This window comes from Pristis pectinata, chromosome 5 (genome assembly GCF_009764475.1).
Source record: "Pristis pectinata isolate sPriPec2 chromosome 5, sPriPec2.1.pri, whole genome shotgun sequence".
NCBI classification, from domain to species: Eukaryota; Metazoa; Chordata; class Chondrichthyes; order Rhinopristiformes; family Pristidae; genus Pristis; species Pristis pectinata.
Window position 1 is genome coordinate 88,172,878 of NC_067409.1, and position 14,457 is coordinate 88,187,334.

General features: G+C 39.4%; 1 protein-coding gene across 6 annotated transcripts in view; it reads right to left on the minus strand.

Annotated features, from left to right (window-relative positions):
- cep72 (centrosomal protein 72) overlaps positions 1 to 14,457 on the minus strand; it is a 133,133-nt gene that overhangs the window by 85,114 nt on the left and 33,562 nt on the right. For all 6 annotated transcript variants that reach the window (XR_007956402.1, XM_052016695.1, XM_052016694.1 and 3 more), the window contains 2 exons: positions 11,963 to 12,155; positions 3,729 to 3,837 (listed from right to left, as the gene is read on the minus strand). Coding sequence is in view for 5 of the 6 variants with exons in the window: in XM_052016695.1 (XP_051872655.1) it covers positions 3,729 to 3,837; positions 11,963 to 12,155 (302 nt within the window). In the remaining variant the exon portion in view is untranslated. The remainder of the gene's footprint in view (positions 1 to 3,728; positions 3,838 to 11,962; positions 12,156 to 14,457) is intronic.

The following is a 14,457-nucleotide window of genomic DNA, read 5'->3' on the forward strand; positions in this document are numbered from 1 at the left end:
AGATGCTCTTAAATCTGACAAGCAGTTTTGCTGGTAGCCACAGAAATGACAACACAATGGTATTTACAGACTAGTTCAGCTATTAACTTCATTATTTCTTCATCAACATTTATATTTTCTTTCAAGTTATTATGCACAACTTCCACTTCCACCCAAGCTATTACTCTTCTGGCACATTTCACCTCTGTCAGACTACTGACCAGCACGTCACACAGTCCAAAGGGATTGGTCAGTCATCTACTAATGTACTTTGAAAGTCACACACAACATTCTTAAAAGAGCTGTTCTGCACAATTCACCTTTACAGCCAGTATGGAATTTTATTGGTGAAAATAAAAACAGATTTTTCCACAAAAGCCAACAGATTTTCAGTTGTTATTGGACAAAACCAAAAAAATTAAACCCTAGTTACAGGAAAAATATCTGTTGCAAGACGATACTTTGATATCAAATTTACACTTTCTCCATTTGGGTTCTCCTTTCAGTTGCAGGAGAACCCAATAGATTATCAAAGACATAAAAGATGGGGCCTTATGGTTTGACCTCTGGTGTAAGTGGACATCCCTGAATCATCTCTGCGGCATGCACGCACATGTGGCTAGTTGCTGTACAAATGGCATATTAAAGACACCCCCGGTGACTGAGGACATCGAACTGAACCAAGCAAGCACATTAAAAATTCTTTCCTGATCACGGCTGTGTGGAGTTTGTATTCTCCCTCTGACCACAAGTTTCCCCTGCTGCTCAGGTTTCCACCCACATTCCAAAGACAAGCTAGCCGTTAGATTAATTTGCCTGTATAAACCGCCCTTTCTACGCAAGTGAATGGTAGAATCTGAGGAAAGATATCACCTGGTTTCTTTCGTCTCCCCCACTTACTCCATCTGCCCATCACCCACACACTCCTCCCACTGGGTCCCCACCCTCATTGTTCCCATCTGCCCACCTCACCTCCCTTATTTGGTTCCATGCTTCACCTTCCTTTCCTATCAGATTCCAACATCAGCAGCCCTTTGCTGCCTCCACCTATCACCTCCCAGCCTCTGTTGCTGTCTCCACCCCTCCCTCCGCCACCTGAATCCATATGGCAATCAACCCCTCACCTGGTTCTACCTATATCACTTGCCAGCTTTTGCCCCACCCCTCCCCCTCTACTCTTTCAGTCGAGATGAAGGGTCTTGTCCCAAAACATCAACTATCCATTTCCCTCCACAGATGCTGCCTGACCCACTGAGTTTCTCCAGCAGCTTGTTTTTGCTCTAGATTCCAGCATCTGCAGTTTCTTGTGTGTTAGTCTATCCAGTCTCTCCTTATAATGCCCAAATCCAGGAAACATCCTGGTGTATCTCCTCTGCACCCTCTCCAGCAGAATAACATCCTTCCTTTAGTGCGGTGACCACACAGCACACAATATTCCAGGTGTGGCCTAACCAATGTTTTATAAAGCCGTAACATGACATCACAGCTCTTGCATTCCATGCCATGGCCATCAAAGGCAAGCATCCCTTATGCCTTCTTTGCCACATCTGTGCTGCTGCTTACAGGGATCTTAGGACTTGTACCCAAGGTCCCTCTGTTCATCAACACTCCCTAGGGTCCTGCCATTTTCTGTGTACGTCTCCTCCCAGTTTGCTTTCCCACAGTGCACCACCATGCATTTGTCAGGATTAAATTCTATTTGCTTTGCTCCGCCCAACCTTCCACCTGATCTATAACATGCTGTAGCCTTATACAACCTTCCTCATTTTCTACACCACCGATTTTCGTATCATTTGCAGACTTACTGATTATACCTTGTACATTCACATCCAAGTCATCAGTGTATATCACAAATATTAAGGGTCCCAGCATTAATCCTTATAGTACACTACTCACAAACTTCCAATCAGAAAAGCAACCCTGCACCATCACCTTCTGCCTCCGACCACCAAGCCAAATTTGGATCCAATTTGCAACCTGCTCTGGATCCCATGTGCACCAACCTTATGGACCAGCCTATCATGCAGGACCTTGTCAAAGGGCTTACTAAAGTCCTGCGGTACGAAAACTATTGGAAAACATTCTAAGAGTCAGGACTTATCTTCATTTGGAAAGGCATGGATTGTTTAGGGATAGTCAGCATGGCTTTGTTCCTGGGAAATCCTGTCTCACAAATTTGAGGAAGTAACTTAGCATATTGACCAGGGGAGTGCGGTAGATGTTATCCACATTCAGTGTAGCTGAAGGTGATACTGAAGCAACTTGGGAAATTAAAAACACGGCACATCCTCGGACTATACAATCTGAACCTGGTGTGAAGGCCTGACTGAAATGGTTTGAAGCCTCAAATTTGCTTACAATAAGCAGAGCCTTTTATGTCAGCTAAATAGAGAATAAAAAAAACCTGTTAAAGTTTTAATATGTTCTGATGAAGGGTGCCAGACCTGAAATGTTAACTGTTTCTCTTTTCACAGATACTAAATGACCTGCTGAGTGTTCCCATCATATTCTGTTTTTATATAAGTAGAAGGTATGAGCTTACTAAGCTGCCCTGGCATGCTAAATGTCACAAGTAACATGTTTGAAATTGTATGGAAAATGGTTAATACTGTTTGTCCAATATGAGATGCAATGATATGTATGGATGGTGCAAGCACTGGGAACTGTGAAACAATATCACCAAAAAGCCAGATTATGCAATTGTAGACCAGCTTTTTAAAATCTGAATTGAACATTACAAGTCTAATGAAGAATAAAAGAGTTAAAAATGTCACACCAGGGAGTAAGGTTTTATAGACAGAAAATCTATGCAGATTAAAGTTTTAATAGGACGAAAGATAGGAAATTATGTAAAAACAAAATATTAAAAGATATTTGAAAGATTTCTTTTAAACATCCAAATTAGTTTATGAAGATTATGTTAGCAATATCTGATAAGGATGTATTAAATTATACATTTTTGTGACCCAAAAAGCATCAGAAGGCCACAGGAGTAATCCACGTTGCTCTTCTATTCATTCTAAGTAGATCAGAGAGTCCAAAAAGTGATTTCAGTTACCTTAAGGATAAGACTTACAGGGAGTTATATGATGCAAAGGATTTTTGAAGTCCAGAGCTTAAAGAAACAATGGCAGTTTGAGTCCTAATTTCCTGGTCTAACTTCCCCAAAAGACAACTAGATCTTGCAGCCTCCAATATTATCTCAGAAACTCCAGTGCTAGCAAACCATGCCTGCTTATGCTCAAGCATCCTTTCGCATGCCCAATAGATCCTTGGACCACCTAACTCCTGCTATCCTCTGGCATATTTTCGAAGTCCTAGACCCTCCATCAACTGTTTTTAAATTCAGCTTCCCTTGAATGCAAAACACTGTGAGATGCTGGAGCTTCCTTCACACTACTTCCAGGATTCTTCTACCAATGATCTCGGACCTTAGTACATTCCTTCTCCGGTGTTGCCCCTTCCACTGGATCATCCTCAACAAACTATTCAATTCAAGGCCCAATGTATAACTGAAAGTGCCTCTTTTCAATGGTTCAAGAATTGTAACAATGTGGAGGTCAACGTTCTGGGATAGAAGGTCAACACATACATAGTAGAGCTGTTAGTATTAAACTCCCATTCTTTTAACATCTTGCAATCACTGTAGACAATGAAGTGGATCAACTGCTTGTATATAAATATAACCTCTATCAATATATCAAAGTGTCAGATTCTTCCAATTTTATTTTAACATATTTTGCTCTCACCTTACATTTTCCGCTTCCTGAGCAGGATATTCATGGAACTCATGTGCCTGATCCGTACTGAAGTGCATCAATGCTGCTTTCCGCTCACTGTCTCTAATTGGTCGATCGTCTGCAAGACATCACATTTTAGTTTAAAGTAATAGTTACATATTGTCAGAGGGTGTGCTACAAAAGTTAACAGCTATACTTACCAAATTAAAAACAAATTTTGATCATAGTAGAGTTGATTTTTCATGACCTTTTAGTCAGGAGAAAAAAAGCCTGTAAGTTAACCAGTTACTTTTGACCACATTAGCAAAGCTGTTGCTCCATCCAGCTTGAATGAGATTTCATTCTCAACTCGTGAATATTTTGTCCCAGCTAAGCTTCAAAATTCAAGGGATCTCCAACTGTATCAGTACAATGAATGTCATGTACTATCCAGTACAAAAAACACCTCTAAGTACATTCCTATTTGTGGAACATCTGGGGAAAACATTATTTGAAAAGACATAGTCAAGCTGTTGTCAAGACTGCCAGCAAGATTCCAAATAACATAGGAAGTAAAATATTGTACTTAAGGTACTTGATCTTCTCAGAAATAGTAACATATTGTCAGAGGGTTGGGGTCTCCATATCATGTTTCCTCACATATTTCCTCTGCTCATCTGTTTTGTTTACAAGTTTCCATTGGTATTTAATTGCACTACATATTTGTTGTAGTTTTCATCATATTTTCTTAAGCTGTCTCAGCAAATTAGCCTCCTATAGTTCATCCTCATTCTATATGATGGCCTGAGAAAACATATTTGTCTCAACCAGCACTGAGGGCTGTAAGATAGAAGTAGAATGTTTTCGGGCACAAATCAATCACTACATAGGAGGAAATTACAATAAACTTTGAGCTGCAGAAACTTCAAGTTTAAGAGATTAGCAAATCCTATAGAAGCAAGAAGGTAAACTTCTCTTCCCATTAATGCAGCTGTCAAGGACAATTTTTGACAAATGTGATGGAACTTGCATTATCATATGAAGAAGAGAGTGCTTAACACACAGAGGGGTCTCAGCTATCAGCCAGTTCTTTTTGCCTGATGATGCATCATCAGTTAATTGTTCTCACAGTCATGACAGTCTCTGATACCAAAGGGTTATTTATCCCTCAGCAGCAAGTGAAACTGAAGATTCACAGTACACTGATGCTCTCAAACAGTTGAATAGCCCTGAAACCAAGGATGAACTGTTAAGTACAGATGTACAATGCTGGCTGCCTCCAAACTTTCCCTGAAGTTTGGAGTCATACAAGTAACATCTCACAACCCTGCAATAATAAAGATCAGAAACATCTTTGAGGAATGATGCCCATGCAAGAATTTTCTCATCCCCAAACTTCCTGATCCTAATAAGATAGAACATGTCAAAATGCACAGCTAACAAGGAGATTAAGTAGGATCAGTTGGAATATCACATGCACACTATGTATCACATGCACATGCCAGCCAGACATTGAGTAAATTAGGCTGCTTTATAAAATGTAAATAAAGTTTAAATGAAAATGGAGATAACAGAAAGCATGTGGAGGAAATGATAAAGAGAAAGACGGTGTGTACAGTATGTACCTTTTTTTCATGTTGTCCTGAAAAACAGAATAAATTCATATTACTCCCTTTGGAATTGTAGCTCTTGTATCAATAAAAGTACAATATTATCTATACTTATCACTTGCTTATTTCTACAAAGTTTAATGAATCCTAATTGAATTTTAAGGACTCAAGACTCCTTCAAGTAACAACTGAGTGAATTCATTGAGTGACACAGTTAAACAAGAACTGGAAGCACCTTATATAAAAGTGAGCATGTAACCAAGCTCTTTTAAAGAGTACCATTAATGGCTTAAACATGAGGGATAGTTAAGATGTAAGCTTGTTGAGTGACCGTGGTCACTTATTTACAAGGTCAAGAAATGAGCAAGTGGTAATGAAAAATGTCCAATGGTATAGTGCAAACATTGCTGTCTTGCTTTTGAGTTCAAAAGCCATTCATTTGATGGAAATGCAATGTTTCATATCATCAATTTTTCTCATATTTAACTGCAATTTTAGTAAATAAAAATTAGTTGTAAAATGTGCAGTACAGTAGTTATTACGCCTAAGTATCTCTCCTCACCTTGAAGAAAAACTAGAAAAGCAGTTACTGTGTGACCCAAAGCATATTCTTGCCACAGAAGAGATGGAAAAGACAGAGAGGCATTCTTGTATTCACTTTTGATGAAAATCAGTTTTTTTTTACAAGTAATTGTAGTGGTGAGTTTATAAACTGATATTTCAATGTCCACAGTACCTTCATGTCACAGTAACAGCTCTGATGTCATAAAGACATCTTGATATCAAATCACTTTAACAGCTTTCAACATTTAAAATGAAATGTATCCTAGACCATTAACTAAATGAATCTTTGCATATGGTAGGATAAATAAAGTAAGTAATATGTGATAATATTAGTCTTCTATTCAGGGAGAACTCCATTCCATGAAACCAGGTCTGGGGCCAGGTTTGATACAAATAAATCTATCAAAGTGATTTATTCAAAGATTCATTGAGAAACCAGCCAGTGTGGTATTTTCATTACCCACAGCCAAGAGGGGGCAGGAATCAACTGGAAAGTTGGATGTTAGAAAAGCATGAAGGGAAATTTATTTCCTCTCAAACAATGATCAACATGCAAATCCCAGTCTCAAAGTGACACAGTATTGAAATGTAGTTTTGTTAATAGAAGTACAAACCACCATATTGTTTTTTTGTTGTTACTTCAGAGTACTGGTTTACACTTTATATTCTAATAAACTTTGGTGCTGATATTGAGGCTAAACATGTATGAGGTGGACTCCACTCAATTCTGATCATTAATAGAAAAAAAAGTGATAAGTTAAAAATGCTTCCCATTGAAATGGTATATAAATTTTGTTTTAACCATTCACTGCCTTTTATCCCTTCATTTTCCAGGATGACCATTTGCATTTATTCTCCAATATTTCTGCAAAGAATACATACAAACAATAAACAAACTGCTGGAACAACTCTGCAGGTCAGGCAGCAGCTGTGAAGGCAAAAGGATAGTTGACATTTCGGGTCGAGACCTTGCATCAGGACTGTAAGTGCAGATAGCCAGTATAAAGAGGTGAGAAAGAGGGATAAGGTAGGGGCTGGCAGGCAATAGGTGGAACCAGATGAGGATGGAGATGATGGGCAGATGGAAGCAGATCTAGCAGTGGTTGAGTCGGGAGGCAGTGGCTGGTGGGTGATAGGTAGAGAGAGATAAGAAGAGAGAAAGGGGGCAGGTATGGTCAGGTGGGGGGAGGGGAGAGAAGTTGAGACAGAGGCTGGAAGATAAGTGGAAACAAGAGGATGCAGATGTTGGAATATGATATGATAAGTAAGGAAGGTGATAAGTGCAACTAGATAAGGGAGAGATGATTGGCAGATGGAACCAGGGGATAGGAGAATCAGAAGTTACAGTGTGTGGGCGATAGGCAGATCGAACCAGAAGAGAGAAAGGACAGGAAATATGGGTTACCTGAAATTGGAAAATTCTATGTTCATACCATATGGCTGTAGACTACTCAGATGGAATACAAGGTGCTGTTCTAATTTGCGTTTGGCATCACCATGGCAGTGGAGAAGGCTAATGACTGACAGGTCAGTTTCGGAATTTGAAGGGGGAGTTGAAATGGCATGGAGTCAGGATGGCCACTGCAGACAGAAAGTAGATGCTCTGCAAAACAGTCACCTGGTCTATGCTTGGTCTCACAGATGTAGAGGAAGCCACATCAAAGCTCTGAATGCAGTAGTCGAGGTTGGAGGAAATGCATGTGAATCGTTATCTGACTGAGAAGGGCTGCTTTGGGTGCCTGGGTGGTGGTGAAGGAGGAGATGTAGGGACAAGTATTGCACTTCTTCCTCCAGTTGGAGGGGGAAGTGCCAGGGGATGGGGAGGTGTGGGTGGGTAGGGATGAATGAACCAAGAAGCCACAGAGAGAGTGGTCCCTATGGAAAGCAGAAAGGGGTGGGGAGGGAAAGATGGGACTGGTGGTGGGATCCTGTTGCAGCTGGCGATAATGACAAAGCACAAGATGCTGGATGTGAAGGTTGGTGGGGTGAAAGGTGAGGACCAAGGGAACTCTGTGCTGTCAGGATGAATGGGGAGGGACGGGGGGGGGGGGGGGGGGGGGGGTGGTGAAGAGCAGAGGTGCAGGAAATTGAGGAAATGTCAATGAGGCTCCTTCAATCACAGGAGAGGGAAGCCTTTTTTTTTCCTGAAAAAGGACTTTCAGATGTCCTGAAGCTGAATGTCTCATCTTGAGAACAGATGTTGTGGAGGAGAAACTGAGAGAAAGGCATGGCATCCTTACCAGAGACTGGGTGGGTGGAGTTGTAATCAAGGTAGCTGTGGGAGTCAGTGGATTTATCGTAAATATCAGTAGATAGTTTGTCTCCTGAGACAATCTGCCCCCTTTTCTTCTCTCTCCTGATTTGTCTCTACCTATCACCCAACAACCAGTCTCCCGACTCCACCCCTCACCTATCTGGTTCCATTTTACTATCATCTCCCTCCTCACCTGCCAGCCCCTGCCTTACCCCTCCCTCTCACCTCTTGAGACTGGCAATCCCCCTGCTATACTCTCAGTCCTGACAGTGGTTCTCAACCCAAAACACTAACCAACCCTTTGCCTCCACAGATGTTGCTTGATCCGCGAAGTTCCTCCAGCAGTTTGTTTTTTTGCTCTGCATCCGCACCAGTGTCTTGTGTCTGCAAACAACCAATACTCTCTTGAAAATGCCATATCAAATTGATTGCCCTAATAGCTGCCTTAATTCTCTAAATTTTTCAAGGTACACATCTTCAAAATAGTTTTCAGTTTTCCTGTTGTGCACCTGCTACCATCATGGCATCTTCTTTCCACGGCTTCAAATGCAACTGTAAGTTTCTCAGGGACAAAGAAAAAGATCTTGTATTGGTATTCATTTTTCGTTGTAGCCAAACACATTTTCGTGCAGAATATCAAACAGTTTTTAGGAGCTTCTTGCTGCATTGCTACTCTGCTTCAAGTTTCACAATGCTAGAGAATGAGAATATAGCTTCAAAAGCAAATGCAGCAAACTGTGTACATCCATTATTGTATTTCTAAAAGGATGTCTTCTTTCTGGGAAATCTTATTGGCCAACATTGTTTCAAAAGAATGTATTAAAAAGGAATTAACCTTAGGATGTTGATATCACCGGCACATTGCTATTTATTCCACATTCTCAATTGCCATGACCAAGTGGCCCATCATGCTGGTCTGAGGCAGGAGTTTCATGTGGGCTAAAGCTGGCATAGGCAGATTTTGCTCTCTTAAAGCAACCTTTCCAATTGCTTTCTGTTAACTTTTTTTTTAAACCCAAATCCGAAACTTTTAAAGTAATCATTCTTGCCAACAGTGACTGCTTGCTCAAAAACATTCTCTTAAACTCCTTGGCTTCAGGTAATGGCCAGATTATTCTGCATTCGGCTATCGTAAAGTTTCACAGTTGTGGATGCTCATTCGTTTTATATGTTGACAAAGTGGTGTTAAGAATAAGTTCACCTGATTCTTCTTGCACTACACTATGATATAAGGATTTAAAAAAAGCATCTAAATCCACTAATACATTTCCTGTTACTTTAAATTTAAATATCTTTACCTTTTTTCATAACTGACAAGTGAATAATATTGTTACACAATTACTAACTGGATAGCCAGCTTTTAAAAAAAGTGAGATTATTAGTCTAGTACTTAAGGACGAAACTAATAAACTGCCTTATATTGTGTCTTTAACAGAAAAAGTCCCACGGCAGTTTGCAGATGCCATAATGGACACTAAACCAGAAAAGAATACACTTACAGTATTCATTAAATCTGCTGCTTTGATTATGTTAATGAAGATACTGTAGGAAGAAAAGGAATAAGAGAGATAATAAGAAAAGAAGTAAGAGAGTCAAAGGGAAGGGGGGGGTGGGGGGCAGGTGCGGGTTTAATTTCAGAGCATAAAGTCTCCACTGCTGAAGTTAGAGCCAAGAAAGCAAAAGGTAGAAAGACCTACAAGAGGACAAACAGCACCGAAGAGGTTACATAGCTAGAGAAGGGAGAAGCTATGGAGGAACTTAACTGTGGAAAAAAATACAGATCTTGAGGAAAATGCAAATCAGTCAAGGACAGAAAAAGGTGAGCGGGACTTGGTGCCAAGTTGGCAGCAGCATTTTGGATGAGCTGATGTTTACTGACTGTGAATGTTGGGAGGTCAGCCAGAAGACATTGGAATAGTCATGGCTGAAGCTAACAAACGCACGGATATGGGTTTAAATAAGAGGGCAATGGAGGTGTGGGTGGGGGGTGGAGAAGTGATGTTGCAAAAGTCAAAGTATGCAGTGTACGATGGAAAGGGTATGGATTTGGAGGCTCAACTCAACAGCAAACCAAGACTCAAAACAATAAATATAAGATCATCACTAATAAATCCAATTGGAATTTCAGGAGAAACTTTTTTGCCTACCATGTGATAAGATTGTGGAACACTACCACGAGAAGAGATTGTAGCAATTTTTATGGATTCATTTAATAGGAAACCAGATAAAAATGAGGGCAGAGACTTGGAAGGATATATTGATGGAGTGAGTTAAGAAAGTAAGTATGCATGGAAACAACGTAGACTCATTAAGACAAATACCCTGTTTCAGTGCTCCAAAGACTACATAATAGTACTTAATTCATTCCAGAGACGAACAGAGCTCCTTTCAGACTAAAGATGCCCGAATCCTAAAATTCTGCTTCAAGATCTTCAAAAGTTTGAGATTTGCTTTTCAAACTTAACAATGCACCCCAAAACCGATACATTTACTTGTCTGATGTTCACTTATGGCAAAATATTTGAAAATCTATTACTCAGAATCAGCAATCCCTTGAACCAAAAAATACAAAATATTAAAAACATATTAAAAACATTTCTCAGGCTTAATATGTTCATAGCACAGAGTAATTACTTCAATCATTTTGAAATATTGGCTTGAAACATTGTCAGAATTTCTGGCATTCAATACTTCAACCTGAATTATGTCCCAGATTTATACAATTGATTCAGGACTTACTGAGAAACTACATGGGGCTGAGTTTGTCACAACTCTCTGCAGCTGGATTGCCTATGCTGTCCAGTGGAAGTACATCTTCTTAAAAGGACCTCAGGATAATGCTGGGGAAATGCCACTTGAATCCTTTGCATGGTGCAGGGCAAGTTATTTCTTTCAAATAGTGCTGTTTTATTTTAATGATTTTCATTGATTTTAGTTTTACAATTCACTTGCATATAATTATGAAAATTATTAATTATTTACTTCAATTTCAATAGTTTTCAAATGTCTCTGAATATCAAATGTTCACAAACCATTCAATTCAGTGGCAGCTTTAACAGAAGACAAAATTTTGCCTGAGGGGCTTCAAGATTTGAAGATTCCAAGACTTGAAGATTCCATCACCTGATCTGGGTTGCGGCAGGCCCTTTTTAATCAGATGTGCAGGAATCACAGGAGGTGATTCTAGGTACAATTCAGCTCTTTAGTTCAAAAATTTACCATGTTTTATATGTTTTGAATCACAGCAATTTAGTGTTAGCTTCTCACACCCCTTGGTTTTTGACTGTTGTATGCCCAATTATCAAAATCATGATGAACAAGGATGACAGTCTTCAAAGAAAGCAACACCATGCTTTTTAAAGATACTTCAACAATGAATTGTTATCCACTAGAAAAGATTGACCTTTCTGTATTATAGCCCCTTTCACGACCAAGGGACTTGCAAAGAACTTTACTGTCAAATAAATACTTTTCATTTGAAAGGTAGTCAACATAATAAATGCGGCAGTCTTTTTGCATAAAGCAAGATTTCACAAGCAGCAATGTGATGATGATCAAATAATTTGTTTCAGATGTCAGCCGCTTGATGAATATTGGCTACGATGCCTCCTTTTTTTCCATTTGTGCCATAGGATCTATTGAGAAAGCAGGCAAGGCCACAAAATTTAACAACTCAATCAAAAGGCTCCCTGATGACTGTGTCAGCCTGCTGATCCAATAGCTGAAGTGAGACGCAAACCCATGATTATCTGACGTGAGTGAGAGTGCCACCATGAAGTTCAGCTGGCAAAGGAATGAATGCTGTTATTATGATTTCAGATCAACAGGGTACTTACCTAACTCTCTAAGATTGGGAAGCATGTGCACAACAAAAAGCCGATAGTCCGATTCATTTTTGGACACAGGATTCAGTCTCAAGTCGAGTTCTTTCAAATTATCCAGGTTACGAAGGAGGAAAATCTCTTTCAAATCTGCTATATTGTTATAATATAGGTTGAGCTTTTCCAGATGAACCAAGTGCTGAATCCCCTGCATGCATAACATAGACAAGGTGTAAATACATAAAAATTTGGAAGAATTGTTTTAAGTATGCATTGTTTAAAGCAGTAAAAATAGTTTTATGAAGCAAAATTGGGGCCAGTTATATTTCGAATTGGTTTCAAACAGATTACAATCAGTCGAAATCAGAAATAAGGGTTTGCATTTTGTTTTTCTGAGGGATGCTACTTATGTTCACCAGTGTTATGGGGAAAACTGGACAGTAACATCGATGTCTACAAATGTGCATTTAAACATGAAAACTGAGAAGCTTCTGAGATAACTGATTCCTCCACTGGATGTGCAGTAACATTGCTCACCAATAAACAGGACACCAAAAGCAATGCAATGGTGTGGAGTTGGAAAAAATGCCAACAACATAACTTCCACAACACAGAAAATCTTCAGCTGTTGCATTCAGCAGTGAGTGAATTTTTAAATCATTATAAATCATAATTATTGTTGGGTAATCTCTTCTGTCCTACACATTTAGTTTTACAAATGTGTCATTTCTTGACAACTTACTTAGTATTGGAGAATTTAAACTAACAATATGTTTGCCAATTCTCTCCATTATCTGTCTCCCTCTTAAACTTAGCTACTCTCAAATTTTCCTTAGCTTTCAGTACATTATCTGAATCTTATTTTTACTTTGTGGTTTGGACCCAACATGTCTCTGTAAATATTCTTCAGTCTAATTAATCAAAAAAAGCTTTTTCTTGAAAATATTCAGACAACAGATATTTTCTTGTTCCTTGTTTGGCAGACCCTCAGGATCAAGGATAATTTGCTTCCATTCTGATTTTGTAAATTCTGAGATGACAGACTCTTTCAAAGATGGGACAGGAAGTGGTACACAAGTTCCCATGAATCAATGAAGTTATTACACTTCAAGGAATCTTTGACCACAACCTTGAACCAGATTACCAGAGAGTACCTCTCTGGTAATCTCCTCCCACAACAGAGCTTGGAATATATATTGTTGAGATGCCCAATGAAGAGCAATACACTTGCTCAGATGTTGAATTAAAGCAAGTGTTGCCTCAAAACCTCTGAACACTTCATGGTCTGCAGCCAATTACTTAAATGGAAGGCACTATAACTATGCCATTGATCACAAAATCCAGGGCATGAACAAACTCAAACTTACTGCATTTGTTATTGACCATGAACAGGAATGCATTACAACCCATCCTTTGTGTGATAAGGAGAACCATTAAGAGTTGGAAAGCTACATGTAAATTAAAGCTGGTCTGTTTTGGTTAGCAGACCGTAGATGTTGATTTTTAAATGGGAGCACTGAAACAATTGATTAAGGTTATCCTTCCTGGCACAGATCAAAGACTGATAGCCAGCAGATAAACAATTAAATCCTTACTCGACAATAATGAATGCACAACAACCAGCTTTAATAAAATACAGAGGATCGAACAACCCCTATTTCTTGATTCTTTCATCAACAGAGATTTTCAAAAATAATTCCAAAAAGGCCACCTGACATAGCTCTGAGGTTGACAAAAAAAAATGTAGAAATGTAAAATCACCTGAAACAATCCCTACAGTTGTTATTGCAGTAGTTATTCTCCTCCTCCTCCTCCTGTTTCTTAAGATTTAAGATATCTTTATTAGTCACATGTACATCAAACACACAGTGAAATGCATCTTTTTGTGTAGAGTGTTCTGGGGCAGCCCGCAAGTGTCACCACGCTTCTGGCTCCAAAATTCTTTTGGAACGTGGGAGGAAACCGGAGTACCCAGAGGAAAACCATGCAGACACAGGGAGAACGTACAAACTCCTTACAGACAGTGGCCGGAATTGAACCCGGGTTGCTGGCACTGTAACGGCGTTACGCTAACCACTACACTACCATGCCTGCCCTGTTCTCCTGCTTCGATCCAAAGTCTTAAGCACAAAGTAACAGGCCAATATTCTTGTGCAATACTGAAGGAATGTTATATTGTTGGAGTGCTGTCTTTCAGAAGACACCAAACGGATGGTCTATCTACTCTCTCAGATGCAAAAGATCCACAGGTATTATTTCAAAGGGAAGGGAAGGGAAATTCACTCCAGCATCCTGGCTAATGTTTTCTATCAACCAAGATTATTGTGCTGCATTTCGTATATTACAGGAGCAAGTATTTTACAAGTCCTAAAATTACCACACAAAACAAAAATGGACAGGAATCAGCAGCATTAACCAAGGCTAGTTTTATGCTTTCTTGTGAAGGAACAGAAAATCCAAATGTACATCCATCACCATTACACTTGGTGAGATCAACATACTTGTTGAAG